This window comes from Ochotona princeps, chromosome 3 (genome assembly GCF_030435755.1).
Source record: "Ochotona princeps isolate mOchPri1 chromosome 3, mOchPri1.hap1, whole genome shotgun sequence".
NCBI lineage: Eukaryota > Metazoa > Chordata > Mammalia > Lagomorpha > Ochotonidae > Ochotona > Ochotona princeps.
The window spans coordinates 13,950,823-13,967,551 of NC_080834.1; the positions used below are offsets into that span (position 1 = coordinate 13,950,823).

General features: G+C 37.0%; 1 protein-coding gene across 3 annotated transcripts in view; it reads left to right on the forward strand.

Annotated features, from left to right (window-relative positions):
- Positions 1 to 16,729, forward strand: part of MME (membrane metalloendopeptidase) — an 85,307-nt gene that overhangs the window by 54,203 nt on the left and 14,375 nt on the right. For all 3 annotated transcript variants that reach the window (XM_058661466.1, XM_058661467.1, XM_004598085.3), the window contains exons 15-17: positions 579 to 659; positions 1,771 to 1,874; positions 11,578 to 11,636. In XM_058661466.1, the coding sequence (XP_058517449.1) occupies positions 579 to 659; positions 1,771 to 1,874; positions 11,578 to 11,636 (244 nt within the window). The remainder of the gene's footprint in view (positions 1 to 578; positions 660 to 1,770; positions 1,875 to 11,577; positions 11,637 to 16,729) is intronic.

Consider the following 16,729-nt stretch of genomic DNA (forward strand, 5'->3'; position numbering starts at 1 on the left):
AGTAACTCAGAGATAAAAATTTCATTTCGTGAAAGATTTCAGTTTAATTAGATTGTTTAAGAACAGCATGAAATGACAAAATCTAAAGTCGAATGTCTCTGAGAAAACAAAGAGAAATAGCAAGTAGAATGAATATCAGCACTAACTCTATACACCCATATCTGTTTTATCTGCTACAAGAACAATTTGGAAAGATCATTATAATTTGTTATAACAGAAACTCTAAATATTCCTCTGAAAAGATCCCAAACATTTCTTTCACAGGAAAACTTCGTAAAAGCACGACACCTGTGATATGATGACTTTGTCAGTTTTCGTGGGAAAGCTTTTCTCTGAAAGAACAAGACAATTAAAAACTAAATTCCAGATGTTCAGACCTGTTTTATAATTGTTTTTGCTTTTTTTGTGTGTTGTAATCCAAGAAGGAGCTGTGCCAAAGATCTGTTATTGCTAAATATTATTTTGACATGTAGTGTAGCTCAGAGTATTCAGTTAGTACTAGTGGATACACTGAGTAGTAATGGTTGTATTTGAAAGTTACATAATATTTCTCACATTCAGCATTATAATTTTCCTAGGCCTTGGCAATTAAGGAAAGAATTGGCTATCCCGATGACATTATTTCAAATGATAACAAACTGAATAATGAATACTTGGAGGTAAGCTTCTGATCCAAAGATTGTTGGCTAATGACATCTGGGGCTGGCACCATTCTTTGCAGCCATGGTATTCTGGAAAGCATATGAAGTAGCCTAGAACAATAGGTCAAAGGACAAAATCCTCAGCACTGAACCCAGAACTATGTTTTAGCCTTTGTTTCATTAACCTGGGTTATATTTGGCTATTGTTATTCCATTTTAATCTAGGTAACCAGTGTTCTTTAAAGAGCATGGGGCTGGGCAGGAAGATAATGGGTACCAGGCGGGCCCCAAGCTCCTCGTCTCAACTTACACAGGTGAAAAAGTCAAAGGACTCTTTGGTTCCACTTTTTCATTTTTCTTCTACTACATAAACTGGGCCTTGCCGCCTCTATTTAAAAAAAAAAAAACAAAAAATGTAGTGTTTGGGAACCAGGAGTTCACTTTCTTTTCCCCTGGTAGGTTAACAAGGAGAGGAGGGCTGGCTAGTTTCCTACAGTGCTGAGTTCAGGCTCAACTGATGGTCTTGCTGCTCACCTGTGCTCATCACAGTGCCTATGCACCTGCTGGCAACAAGACGATCCTTACGCAGATCCAAGGATGCGAGGATTCCTAATCTGCTAATTACTATCCTATCATTGGGATTTGTAGACCATTATGCCCTCTCCTCTCTTTCCATTTACAGAAAAATTTAACTTTCTCTTTGGCCTGAGTTGGCCTCAGCTTGCAAGTCCTAGGGACTCATTCCAGAAGTGAAAAGATTAAAAGAACAGACTCAAAACCTAGACTCTTGATATTCCTATGCCAATTCCACAACCCATTCAAGCTTGGATAAATGACTTCACTGTCTATGCCCCAAATTAAAATTGGGGATAGCAGCACGTGGTTAATAGGATTATTAGAAGGATTAAATGAATACTGTGCATTTACTTAGATCAATGCTTGACACACGTAGAATAAAAATGTACTGTTATGTTTCATTCCACCCGTGCCTTAATGTCCTTAGTTAACTTTATGCACTGATAGGCTCTAAGAAAATTAAATAATTAAGTGGATACATGCTTTTTAACAAAAAAAAAATTGTGAAAATATTGGATTTAATATTTTTCACCAATTCTTTTGTGCAATGCAGTTGAACTACCAAGAAGATGAATACTTTGAGAATCGGATTCAAAATTTGAAAGTTGGCCAGAGCAAACAACTAAAGAAGCTCCGAGAAAAGGTGGACAAGGATGAGTATGTATATTCCACTCCCTAATATGCCTGTTCCAATTGGGGCTTTTACTCCTTTCCTTGTTAGACTAAGAGAAACAGCTTGACATAGCAATAATATGTTTTATGTATACATACATGTATATATACATATGTTTATACATATAAAAATAATGTTCTATATATAGCATAAATTATAACATTCTCTTTCTATTGAAAGTGTCTAAGAACATGGAATTATTTTATACTAGAAGTGCAGGACTGGAATTTAACAAAATCAACAGGGTTTTTTTTCCAATCATTAAAATTTCCTCAGACTTCCTTTATTTCTTTTGATTCTGTCCTATTTTGTGGCCTGTTTCCTCTGACTGGTTTATAGACAAGGTACTCCAAAGGCCTATAACTTCAGTGACCCACAGCTTCCTCTCTTAGGTCTTATTCTGTACTCAGAATTTTCTTGTACTACCAGTCCCACATTTTCTCTGAGTTAAGCATCCAACCAGTACCTTCCTGTCTCAGAATGGTTCATGTTAGAATTATTTATGCTAAACCTGCAGTAGTCAAATAGGAAAGTCCAGAAATGACTCTCACAGGTTGTCTTCAGCTACTCTCAGGTGAATGACATCATCACTTCACGTTAGCTACTTGGCTAGTGCTTGCTTCTCACTTTGAAGGAATATGTGTACTGTGTGAACCAGCAGTGTGTGTTTGTGCACAGAATCCCCAGAACCACCTTTGTTCACTTTCCTCCCAACACTGTTAGCCTTGAGCGGCCGGCGGGGGGTGTGGAACAGTGGCATTCCTCCTGATGGTCAAGACTCAGCACACAGCTCATAAGATTGGTTCCAGTTAAAACAGAAGGAATGAGTGGGCGAGCAAAATAAATGTGCTAACTCGATCTGTGTGATGACTAGTACAATAGAATGCCAAAGAGGTGTGTGACTTACTCACTCACTTATTCTTTCATTTATTGCTTATTTAACTAACAGATTGGAACACTACATCCAGGTGTCACTGGTACTGGGCGGGTCAAAGATAAGCTTTGATTAAAGCAGCAGAAGGGTGACTAGACACAATGTAATAAACAACCACAGGAGGGGAGTACTCTCCCAAGAAAGGTACGAAGTACAATGGGATTGTTTGATGGCAAGACCGTTGTTCTCAGTAAACCACGTGCAAGTCGGAAAGTCACTGATGGGAATTCCAATTTGGTTCAGTCTTTCCTCAACATTTTGAACTCCTGCAACACAGAGGTGCCCACACACAGATTCTTGCTGACTCTTAGGTTTATAGTGGAGCAAATGTTGTTTGGTATTAAAAACAGGGCTTCACATGTCCAGGAATGTTTAATCTGCTATCTAGAAAGCAAGGAAGGAGAGTTGATACATATGGTAGGTTTTATAATCAAGCTATCCAAACCCTATCTCTAGAAACTCACGAAAAATTATTTTTAAAAATTCCTGCTGATGTGATGACCCAAGAAGATTCATGTAAGTCGGAATATTTTTATTCCTTTAACAATCTATACATAGATTATTTCATAACAGTACACTGTAAAGTAGCTACAAATATCAGCTTTTTTTTTTTTGAAATGGCTTAAATATCCTAATACTCACAGGGCACCAGAAGATTTCTTCATAACTTATGGAAAAAATATTTGCTGAAATATCGCTTAACATTTTTCCCTTGAGATTCATATGACTCCTTTTCTTTTCATCCTTTTCTGCAAGGTAGACAAGCAAAAAGCAAAATTGTGTGTTTAGTTTGGATGAAGGGTTGGTCAGTGGCATGCAGACTTCATAAGACTTTGGGGATCCTTTCATAATCTATTGATAATCACAAGTGCAATGTGACTTCTAAGATCTTCCACATTCGGTGCTAGCTTTTCTTCTTGTCTCAACTTCTTCCTGTATGCTGAATACAATGGTTCAAAACCTTCACCTGCCTGTTAGAATCACTTGGAGAAGATTCTTTTTTTAAATACAGATTTGCCAGCTCCGACACCTCAGGCTTTGTAGTAACTGCTGTGTGACTGGTACCACAGATGTCAGTATTCCCTTTAAGTACAACACTTAAAGTGAGAGCCTCTGACTTCATGTTCATTGCATTTTCATATCACATCTTATTCATATTTAATTCTAAGGACTTTCCCCCAAGATCATGCAGTTCATTTGGTTTGAAACTTATTTTCTTTTCTAAGATAATTAGAAACTCCCTGACAGTAACTGAATCAAATTAGCTGGACTAGGATATAGGATACAACAAAATTAAAGTTCCTCTGATTTTGCTGCAAGAAAGCAATACGAGTTTCTTACTTATTTTATGCCTGCTTATTTGTAAGAAAATAGCTACTCTTTTTTCCCTACTTGTTTCTTTAACTTGAAATTCTCGAGATGTGTTTTCACACAGATCCTTACACAGCCTGTAGTTATGGGTCTGGGCACTGGGTTTTCTGATATTCAAAATCCTCACTCTGGTCCATGCGGTTTTTGAGTGTTGAGTGAGTATTTTCAAAATGATCCCACACATTGTTTTTAGGAATTTTGTTCCATATTTAAAGGATGTTAAACATGTCATAGCATTGGTTAGAAATAGTGCTTAATTGAGAATATAATATCTGTTAGCAGAATCACTTAGAAATGGACCTAAAATTATTTAATTCTTTGCTAAATTTTTTGTTTTAGTTTTTAATCAAATATGTAGGTACAAAGTTAAGTACATCACAATATTCCCTTCCTCCATCCCTCTAACTCTCCTTCATTGGCACTGAGTTATATGTTTATTCAGAGTCCCTAAAACAATCACCAATCTCCGAAGGGAAAAAAAATTGTACAAGAATAGCATAAAATAGGTCTCTTTCACTGATGTTAGGTTTGCTGTTACTGTTTCTTAGGACAAAATTTTCTGTTATGGACAGAGATACCATTAGCAGTGCGGCCCCTGGAGGAATTTTTCCGAACCCACAAAGATTGATTTCATTGCTTCGTCTCTTTCTATGCTCAATGTCAGCACCAACACACACTGATGTTGACAGGAGCCAATTTGATAACATTCACTGAAGAGGAGCTGAGTGTAAAACACTTTGTCACAGACAGTAGAGGATAAACAGATCAGTGTGGTATCATCTCTCAGGAGCCAACCATCAACTTTACCAGATTCAGTCCCATGAAAGACAAGACTGGTTGGTGTTATTTCAAGGGGGAAAAAATAATAAAATACAAAGACAGCAGTTTCTTTATAATTTCTTTAAGAAATCATAGTTAATCTTACGAGAAAAAACATTCTCTAAAAAACATGTCAGCATTTAAATTAATATTGAGGAGAATAGAATTTTCACTGGAGAAAAAAAATGATTGGCTCATTTCTGTATTCCTTTTGTCAGCTTCAAGTCTGCTTTTTTTTTTCCTGATGTTTCTTCCCTCTGGGGCTGAGAGGCTGACAGCAAACCCTCCAAAGCAGTGACATTCCTGCAGCTGGCAGCCACCAGCCAGGGCTCTTCCTGAAGGCCAGCGCCACCATGCAGGGCAGGGATTCTGGCACCTTACAATGTAACAGCTTGGCTTTGCCTTGGCGATGAGTCACTAATACTCTTTTAGTGTCACAGCTCTGCCAGTTACTACCTGTGGCATTTAAAGGTCATGTGGTTTCTTTATTTGTAAGATGAGCAGGCTCCTCTGGACTATATATACTCTGGATTATATAATAATCTGTCTAGGGTTCTTTCCAGCACAAAAACTCTATGCGCCTCCATGTGAACATCTGTCAACAGCCAGGATGTTTTCCTCCGGGGCTTCTCCATATTAAATGACCTCTTGGGAGGTCCAAAGTAGCTCACTTCTGCCTGAAATGCCCCTTCTGATTTTCTACCTTGCTAATGTTTCTAGAACTAGTCTTTCTAATTAAGTCTTGCAGCATTCAATTTGGTTATCAAAAGGAAAACAGCCATGTAGGAGGTATATAAGTCAATGTGATGGTACACACAGGTGGAACATTCCTATACTCTGGCGTGAGCAGGGTCGGAGATCTGCATGGAATCTTGGAGCTAGACACCCAATGGCATCTCCCTAATTTAGGAAGGGATTTTTTTTTAAGATGGTTGGTAGACTTAGCAAATATTACTCAGTAAGAAACACTGAATATCCAGATGTGGGGGTGCAATGCAACATGCATTCCTGCTTCCAAACAAAAGATGGACTCCCAGTGAAACTGCTTAAAATGTGTAGACAATGGGATGTCGGACTGTGTGCCACAGTCTGTACCAGCAATGTTGGGGCACACTTAAATAAGAGACTGATGAATTATGATTCCTTATGAAGAACCATACTATCGTGGCAACATGGGGAAAATCTGTCAGGGGTGGGAGTTTGGGGGAGAATCCCAAATAAAACAAACAAAAATTCACAGCTAAAAAATAGGGGTAAGTAACTGTCATGATATGTTCATTCCTGCATACGTTATAAAAAATGAAGATTTTAGATTTCTTTTTTTTAAGTTTTATTTATTGTTATTCGAAAGGCAGATTTACAGAAAGAAGGAGAGACAAAGGACTTTTACCCTCTGATTTACTCCCCAAAAGACTACAATAGCTGGAGCTGAGCCGATCCAAATCAAGGAAGCAGGAGCCAGGAACTTCTTCCAGGTCTCCCATATGGATGTAGGATCCCAAAGGTTTTGGCCATCCCTTTAACACTGCTTTCAAGTCGCATGCCAGAAACTGAATCAGAAGTAGAGCAGCCAGGACATGCATCAGGGCCTATTTGGGACCAAAGGGGAAGGTTAACCAATTGAGCCATTGCACCAGGCCCCAATGTGAACAGCCTTTAATACTCCAGTAACCCAACAAAGTCTTTGCAATGCGTTTTTGAGCTGTAAGCAAAATTCACTTTTGTCAACAAAAACATGTCTGCTTTTTAATTAGCATCCAAGCAGGGGTTTTGTTTAGTTTCGTTTTCAGAGAAGGAAAGGAAGTAGGGAGGGAAAGTGAATAATCCAAAGATGGAAATTTTAGAAGGTTTAAAACTTTTCTTTAAATACCTGCTTTAACCCTAACACAAAGTTTCCTAAAAATCCACTTAAGTGGAAGGACATTAAAAGAAGGTTGGTACATATATACATATATTAGCTATGATGAAGAGAGAATTTACTTTCTTGAGAGACCCACAGAAAGAAACATCTGCTAAGAATGGCACTGAGCTTATCCACATGTGATGGGACGGGAACTTATTCACCACAGTGTGCCTCAGTTTCTACACCTGCAAATTGTAGGAGTCCTTCTTACTGCATGAATGGTTTAACAGTTAATGAGAGGACAAATCTCAAGCCCTGATGGGAGAATATTAGTAAGGGTAAAGGGTCACTGTGATGATTACAAGAGGAGACTTCATCTTTCCATCTTGAAGTCTTCAAGGAAGACACAGAAAAGCGATGTTATTGCACCAATGATGTCAGAGGACCTGCTGCGAGACACTGGATACTGAGAACATGAGCAACTTGGAGGGCACAGGGCATTAACGATTTATTCCTTTAAGTTTTAAAATTACACAAGAGTGGGTGAAAACGATATTTTACTCCAACTGCTCTTGTAATCCAGTGAGTTTATTTTCTCCCAAAGGCTGTAGAATCAGGCTGTTGATGTCTGCTTTTCTTCCCTGCTATAAAAATGATAACTTTGTGCTTTCATTTCATCACCACTTAACTTCTCCAGAGTAATAAGAGATAGAGAAGAAACACCTGGTCCCTCTCCCAAGCGTATTTCAGTTATGTTTCCCACCCACGATGTTAGTTCAGCTGAGTGCCATGTTACAGTAGTTGTTCTTTGTCTTACTGTTGAATATCTTGAAGAAAAATAAGCCTTTCTGACAAAATCGCATCTCTTAAGTTAAAAAATAAACTTGTTTACTTCCTAGCTTCTTATTGTTCACCCAGTGTCTCACACTCATGCAAACACAGACCCTGGAAATCAAAGAATCCAAGATTAGATGCTTTCGCATCATCTCTCAGGTCTGCTACTTCCCTGTGCAGGCTGTTACGCTTTGGCCCTCCGTTGGTCTTCAACTCATCCACGGGGTACGGTATTGCAGGACCAAGGAGCACCACCGTTTGATTCCTTCCTCTGCATGTAATTTCTTTGTTGATCCAAACAAATGGAGACGATAGAATTTGTGAAGATCTCACTGAAAGCAGAAAGTGAGTCTTTCACCCACTCCTGTGTACTATGGAAGATATTTTCTTTGTTCCTGTTAATTTAGCCTTTGCATGAGCGAAGTGAGACGTTTTGTAATTGACCATAAATATTGATAATGTCATTATTGTCACTGCCTAATTGAAGATGTAATGATCTAATCACAGCATTTTCCATTCTAGCTATCATCAGGGACACTGTGTCCTGGGCTTCTGGATAATTCCCGAAGGTGGTCTGAGGACACAAGAGATCTCAGGGAAAAAAAGACTGTAAATGTAGTCAGTAACCTTTGAACTTTATTTGAGTGTTCTGAGGTCAAAAATAGTTACCTGTTTTCTTGTTGGTATAATTCACTGCAGACATTTTAATATGTAGAACTCTCCCTGCTGTAAAGTTACAAACATTAATCAAAATCCAATCTTAAACCCCTCCAAGAATAATATACTAAAGCCCTAAAAACAAAAGCTGTGACATTTATTTATACAAAAACGATAACTACAAGATGGGTAATATATAAACTACATCCATCTGTATCCTGCTTTTGATACCTACCGTGTGAAGCATTAGTTTGCTGTATTTCATCCCTCTTCTTTATAACACTTCATTTAAGAACAGCTTGGATGGGCACCTTTTCTGTTTGATCATTCAGATTTTTGATAGTACGGGCCATATGATATGTCAGTGTTTCCTCTAATTATTCATAAAAATCAATGTAAAACTTATAATTGAAACATTTAATCCTGAAAACTTAAATATGCTAATTTTTTATTACCTATTAATATTTTAGCCATTATAAACTATTTACAGATAAAATGTTCCACCAATTTTTTTGTTAAATTGTTGAGTGCCGATGAAAAATTCCTTTTTTTTAGAAATACTTTTTTCAAAATATACAAGAATCATTCTTCTCGCTCATCCACTTTTTAGTATCAAATGATCTCATTTTCCATTTTGACCCTCAATTCAGCAAACTTGAAGCCATATTCTATCCTAAGTCATAGTAGCTAACTTAGCACAGTTGGGAGTACTTAAAAATGTTCTTGGAAAATTAAATTGGAAATAATGTAGTTTGTTGCCAAAATTTTTGAAATCCATGCATAAACTGTTTTTTTATTTTTCAAGAATGTGTTCGAAGATTTTTCCTCCAAAATAAACTCTTAAATTCATATTTCTATTGGCTTTTTAAATTTACCTTGTACATAATTTCAGATAGGAAACTGACATTTTCAGCATCCAAATTCTTCTATTATTTGAGCTTTAAAATGAAGAACATGATAGTTGCTATATGTAATGTTGCTGGTGCAAAAATTCTTATATTTCAAAGTTATCTGCTGATACAGAAGGACTTAACATGTGTATTGTTGATGGTGTTTCTGTATGACCAACAGTAAGGAATTCAATGATATGAAGGAAAACAGTTCTGCCCAGTTCTGTTGTCAGGGTATCCTGACAACATCAGGGCTAAGTCTTGGCCTGGTAGGGTACCGGGAAGCATGACCCACATGTGGGAAAACACACTGGAAATCCCAACCCAGGAGCTCAATTGTAAAACTTCCTTGACCTCATCTTGGTTCACAGACAAGTTGGTTAATACTACCAACCTGTCTGGAGAGGCAGCATCCATTACAGCGACTTATCTCCAGTGTGTCTAATTCTTTTCATCCTAGTGCCAGCCCTCTGCATCTGACTTGCTGCTAGAGCACTCTTGAATCACAGAAACCTGGTTATCTTTTTCTTTTTTAACTTATTTTGCTCTCATTTGATCCTGGGTAAATGGTTTTATTTATGTGTTTCAGTATTTTATTTACATAAGATCCACATCCAGGTGTTTCTTAGCAATTTGTCATGGGACTAGAGCTTTGAAAAAGAATTTATTGTAGCAGCATAAACTCTTCCAAGTTCATGTGTTCCACAGATTTGATAAAGCACCCTTGTGTTTTCTCTGATAGTTGCTAGGTGCATTCACTTGTTCTATGTAGGGTCTGATCTCTCAGCTTTGGCCTTTTATCGATTGGATGTGCACATGCATGTTTTTCTTGTGCGTCACCAAAAATTATGTGGGAAGTAACAGATGCTTAATTAAAATAAATAACATTATATTGTTGTAATTCTCAACCAGCAAAAAAAATATATATTAAGATATTGGTGACTCAGCTATGATAAAATTTGGGCGTACAGATAAATAAGTCTCCCTGTCTTATTTAAAAATATTTGTTCTCTGTTTAAAACACGAGCAATAACAAACTAAAGAAGAAATATATTATTCAGCCCATGATCAAGCAAAAAAATGCATTAATTTTTTTAAACTTCACAAATTCTTTACATGTAAACTCCTAATTACAAAATCCATACACTTTATCAGAATTTATCAGCCACTCGTTATATGTAGCCCTCTGCCAGCTCTTTTTAAAAGACCAGAATAGTTCTATGCATAGCTAAATAATCATGTCTGACATCCTGCAATTACAGACATTTTAACTAGAATGCTGGTTTGAGTAGCAGACTTGGCAGAGCAGGGTCTAGAACACTGCTGGTTTAACCTCTTGCAATGGTGACTGTGAAGTCCTTCTGTGAATGGGATAATAATGTCACACTAACGGTTGCTCTCAAAGTACAGTGGCAACAATAAAACCATTAGGTAATGATATATGATTGTCTTCAGTGTTTGCATGTGTGCTGACGCTTATGTGGTTCTCTGAAGTCAAGCAGTGTCCTTCTTTAGTGGATATTTCATCACACATAGACTAGTGTGTTAACACAAGAATAATGCTGTTTTGTATAAAAGTGCTAACACATGATCTTTGACATCAGGGTTTTAGAACAGCTGAGCTGAAAGACAATGAACATAGCCTCCATCCTCCAGAACCCAAATGATGACTCCAGAGTTACCTTTTTCCATTCTATCAGTCAGTCTAATATAAAAATACATGTTGCCTTTTATTGTCCCAGCATCAACAAATCAATTAGTCTCTGAAGTTAGTGCTGGATTTTATACAGTCTCCAGGTTCTATGCAGGGCCTCAACTATGTCATACAGTCAGCCATCTGCAGAACATTTAAGCATGATGCAAAATTATATCTTTGTTCAAACTGTTAGAATGTTGTATTTTTTTTTTAATTTTGTACTTAGTGAAAATAATCACACTTCCTTCAATCCTTGCTGAGAAGTCTTAGCTCCCAAAAAGCACTGTATAAACTAGGAATTTAATCTGTGTGTTCTATAACCTGTACTTCAGTATTCTCTGTCGCAGTCACAGTTGTTTCCATTAAATAATGAATGTAAAACAAAATAAAGTTCAATGTTACCGCACCCATTTTGTTTCCCGAGAAGATAGATTTTAATAGCTTTTTCACTTTCAGATGCCTTCACAAAAATGCATGCAAAGGAAATAAGATCGCAGAGCTGGATATAGGCTATAGAAATTATTCTAATTTGTTGATCACTTTTTAAACAGAAAGTTGAAATTCATCTAAGCTTCTGTTGTGGTAAACTGATTGAATTAGACAATACAAGATCATGTCTAATGAGTTCTTATGTTTTCTGTAGGTGGGTAACTAAAACAGCTATTGTCAATGCATTTTATTCTCCAGGCAGAAATCAAATAGGTAAGATGCATTTCTAAGTAATCCTTTAATATTTCTCCATATTGTATAGTGTGTGACAAATTTGCAACACCCCCAAAAAGCTCAGCTAAAACTGAGCTACTGATTTATAAAATACAGTTCTTTATGTATTGTTTTAACTCTAATGGAACAATATAAGCTAGTATAAAATCAAGTAGTTTGTTTCACAATATTTCAACTTGTAACTAAAATGATTTATTTCTAAGAACTTCTTATAAGTTCTCAAATATCTACAATGTGTACTGATTTTTACACATAACCATCAGCATCTTCAAGGGGTTGAAGTTTCCCAGAGCCGCTTTCTCAGAGATCGGTTCTCTTGAAAATTCTATGCTTTGGCTCTGGTAGAAATGTATCTTGTCAATGTCATCTTCATTCCAGAAGCTTCCAAGGTCGGAAAGCTGAAAACTAAACGGCTTTGATCCACCTGTACTCTAACAAATTTCACAAAAAGATGCATACAATTAATTCATGAATGAATAATGTAATGAAAAAAGAAATGACCTAATAAGTTGGAAGTTTTTTTTTTTTTAATCTTCCTGGTTAAGCCTAGATGTCTTGGAATTCTCTCTCTCATCATGTGAATAAACCCATTTCTTTCTACAATATTTTACTATATAGAGAGGTTCTCTACTGATTACTGCCAAAGGTATTCTAAAATAGAGCAGACTTCTCTAGTTCCATGAATTTCCCCAATTGTACAAAGTCCAGTTCTAAGAGTGTGCAGAATTAAGTGGGAAGATAATCTTTGCATCACTACAAACTGCTGTTTTTGTCTGAGTCTTCTTGAGCCTCCCTTTTGTTCAATTTAGTTGCAAATTCGATTAGCAGTTATGAAACATTGAAAGATATTGATCATTGAGCAAATCACAGATCTTAAAAACATTACTTTTATTATAAATTTCACTTTGCCTTTTCTTATTTTTAAAGATTTTTTAAAAGATGTATTTATTTATTTAAAAAGTAGTCATAAAAAGAGAAGGGAGCATAAAGAGAGATTTTTCATCAGCTGATTCATTCCCCAGATGGTTACAATAGTTAGAGTGGGGTCAGCCCAAGCCAGGAGCCAGGAACTTCATCCTGGTCTCTCAATGGATTCAGGAGCCCAGGCACTAGGTGAGTCCTTCTTTGCTTTCAGGTGCATTAGCAGGGAGCTAGATTGAAAGTAGAGCAGCCAGAACTGTAACTGGTGGCCATGTGTGATGTCAGTGTTACCAGCTCTGACCCAACCTTCTATGCCACAATGCCGGCCTCTCCTTATTGCGCTTAAACCTCAGAATAATTCGGTTAAGAAATTGTCTGAATTTCTTATATATTACTCTGAAATAGTTTCTAATTTCAGAATAAAATTTTAGTCCATTTGGGGTTTACTCTGATACATGACATGAAAATTAAATTCAAAATATAACCAGAAAATGTTGTCCACATATAAATCTATATAACATATAGCTAGTAAGTAAAACATGTGCACTGAATTTAGAATCAGCTCAAAGTCTAAGCTAATATGCATTTCAACACAGGAAATAATTACCTAAAGCCAGATCACAACGTGCTTAATGATCACCTCAGAACCCATGCACTCAATCCTAAAAACACTCACACCTTATTTCTAAAAGATCTTCCCTGTGAAGACCTCGTTTTCATAGGATTTCTGCTACAGTAAGATCTAGCTCATTTCACATTGAATTCTATTCAAATCAACTTACAGTGTAATCCCAGTGCAGACCTAGGAATATAGCCTGGGCAGACAAGGAGCTGGAGTGGCAGATCCTGGCTCCTATGAGGCCTGGTGCTGACCTAAGAGCTGTAAGATACCCTGCAGGGTAATTGGCATGTTGACCCCCTCTGCACTCCTCCAGTGCGGATTCAGGCATTTCTGCTGCCCTGTCACATTGAACTCTTGGTTATCTAAGACTCTGAAGATGGCTCAAAATTGATTCACTTCAGCTTTTCCCTGAGCAAAAAAGACCTGAGATTATTCTCATTGAACAGTCTCAAACCAAATAGGACACAGCAAAATGAAAAAGTGAGGTGCCCTAATATGTTAAAAGATGCCCGATTATCCTTGCAATAATAAAAAGTTGCCATAAAGAATAGTGTATTGTATAAGAAAGACTTTTTAAAAAAATTCTCTACATAAATTCATCTAATGGAATCAAGTAAGAAAACCTATTAACCTATTTTCATATGCTTTTCTGCTAATAATAGCAGTTCAAGAAAGAGGAAAGTGTCATGCAGAAGTCTTTGAAATGTTCAGCTTTCCTCCTTGACAATTCCGTTTAAATCCTCAAAGTGAAGATTGTTATGAGTGAAAATAATGGAACATTCAAATCCTCATCTTCTATGTTGATGGAAATTCATGTTCGTGAGTACGCACACACATACCTAGGCACTCACGTAGCCTTTGAGACACTACCTTAAAAGGATTTGCATGAAATTCATTATAAACTAAAGAGTTTGAATATAACAGCGTGTTCCTCATGAATAACCCCCACCCAACAGATATAAATATATTCCAAAATGGATCATTAACCATTTTGCATAGGATTGGTTATTTCATATTATTTTCTTAAAAAGAAAAAGACGCATTGTATTGCCATCCAGGGATTTACATATATCAAAGCTCTGCTTTTTCTTTGTCAGAATTGAATTTTGACAGCTGCCTTTCAATTTGTGACACCCCCCACCTTCCTGGGAACATAAAAATTTTCTAGGGCAAGAAGGACACTATGTGTGTCCAATTCGTTGTTGCTCTCTCCTACACAGTTGCTGTCCATAGTCCTAGAGGCCTTCGGTCATACTGCTAGGAAAGCCACACTTGACTGTTTTATCCAGGCAGGATTTAATCATCTCACTTAACCTTCAACTAACATCCTAGGAAAATTAACAATTCAGATGTCACCTTAGTTAAGTTGTATCCTTCTTTGTCATTAATTCTGCACTAGAAACCTTATAAATCATTTGTATCAGCTTTCAGAATATATGATGTATTCAACCTAGGGGATCTATGAATACTTGAGATGGTGAAAATTTGTAATGACGTATGTCAGTCATAGGAGTTGTATTTTGAGATTTGGAAACTAGAAGTAAATATTTCCAAATATGTTGCTACCAAATTTAATATAAAATAATGTCAACTTTCCAAAAAAATTGTAATTGATAACTTGAAATTTGCAAGAAATATGCTGAAATTGGAACACTGTAGCCTTAAAAAAATAAACAAGGAATGTTGTAAGAGTGGGGAGTTCAGAGAAAGGCACAATCTTTTGTTTCATGGACTAATGACTTTTTAATTAACTTGTTGACAATCATGAACATAAAAAAGTCTTCAACCAGGGAGTTTGTTATAAACAACCCTTGCGAGGTTGACTAGTGACATTAGCAAGGCTGATATGTGAAAACCTCATTGCAGAGATGTGCCTGACAAAATAAGGAGAACCATAACTTGCGAAGTTGAATTTGAAAGCTAGTATTTCATATTCGCCATAAAAATCATCACTTGCCCGAAGAAGAACATATCGGGGTATAATTAAATCAGCAGGCTCTTTACAGTTAATTTTTAGTTTTGATAGCACATTTTGTAAGAACATTTTATATAAAGGGTTGATTTTAATCAAAGTACACAGTGTGGGAGATAGTGTTCACTTTAAGTTAATAAAACTGCCCATGATTTTTTATGCTTTAGGCTAAAAATAATTTCTTGGCACTGTTTAGCTCAGGCAGTTACATGTGAGGTATAACTTTCATCAAAATATTCTAAGGTTACAAGTATTTTTAAAACTCTGCTACAGGTTGTTAACCATATTTAGAAAGCCTTAAGATCAGTGCCGTTTTCTTATATTATTGAAATCCCACTTAGAAATGGCCCAGGACTTTTTAATATGAGTGTCAATTTGAAAGATGTTTTGATTACGGGACATATTTTACTTCATCAGTGAATATGATACACTCCTTATTTTATGATACACTACTTTTAAAACACAGAAGATAAAAATCAGGATTCCATCAGCATCATTTTTAATTTCTTTTTAGGAAGATTGTTTGAGAGGCATCGTAACAGATTTACAGGGAAAGAAGGGTCACAGAGAAGAGGAGCAAGATTTTCCATCTCCCAAATGGCTTCAAGGACTGGATTTGGGCCAGGCTGAAGCCTGGATTCTGGAACCATCCTGTTCTCCCATAAGTGCAGGGAGCCAAGTGCTTGGGCCATTTACCACTGCTTTCCCAGGCTCAGTGTTGGGGAGCTGGGTAGAAGGCGGAGCAACTGATGCTCCAATGAGCTGCTGCTGATGTCATCAGAGGTGGCAGCTTTCCCTGTTGACTGTGACACGGGCTCAGCTATTTCTTTGTAAGGTTAAAGATTAACCACCTCTCAATAACATATCCCCGAAATCATTATCTTTCTTTTTTTTAAATTCTTATTATTTAACAGGAGAAATTTTTTTTCCAGAGGAAGAGAATGAAAGCATGTTATGAGTGCATTTCCGTGTCTTGAGAATATATGTATGCGGCAGTGAGGTGGGCAGGAGAGAGGAAGGCGTGAGAGAGATGGCTAGCAAGGAAGGATAAAAGGGCAGAAAGAAGATGTGTTTACTTAGAGAGCAGTGATAAAATATCCAAAGCTGTTTTGCAGGAAAAGGATAAAGAGGAGCATCACATTGTAATCTAGCTGCAGGATGTATCAGATTTAGGATCTATCATTGTTGAGTGAGCAAGGAAGAAGGCAAACTAAGCAATCAAGTAACTCCTGAGACAGAGAATGGAAATATGAACTAGGATGGGGGCAGACAGAAGAAAAGCTCCTGGAAGGCAGGCCGTCTGTTGGCATGAACGATTGGCAGGAGGGAAAACACTTTGTGAAAGAAAGGAACCGTCCTACTTCCCTTGCAGGAGAAATACCGTGATCCTGAAGGTTGTGTCCCCAGGACAAGGCTTACCTACTGCACTCTGGAAGTGCTTACCTCTCCATTCCCCCAAATTCAGGAAACCTGCCTGCGTATTTTGTGATAGTGGGGCACTAAAATGAAAGGTAGTATATAAATAAATAGGAAATGTTCACTGTTGATGACCAATAC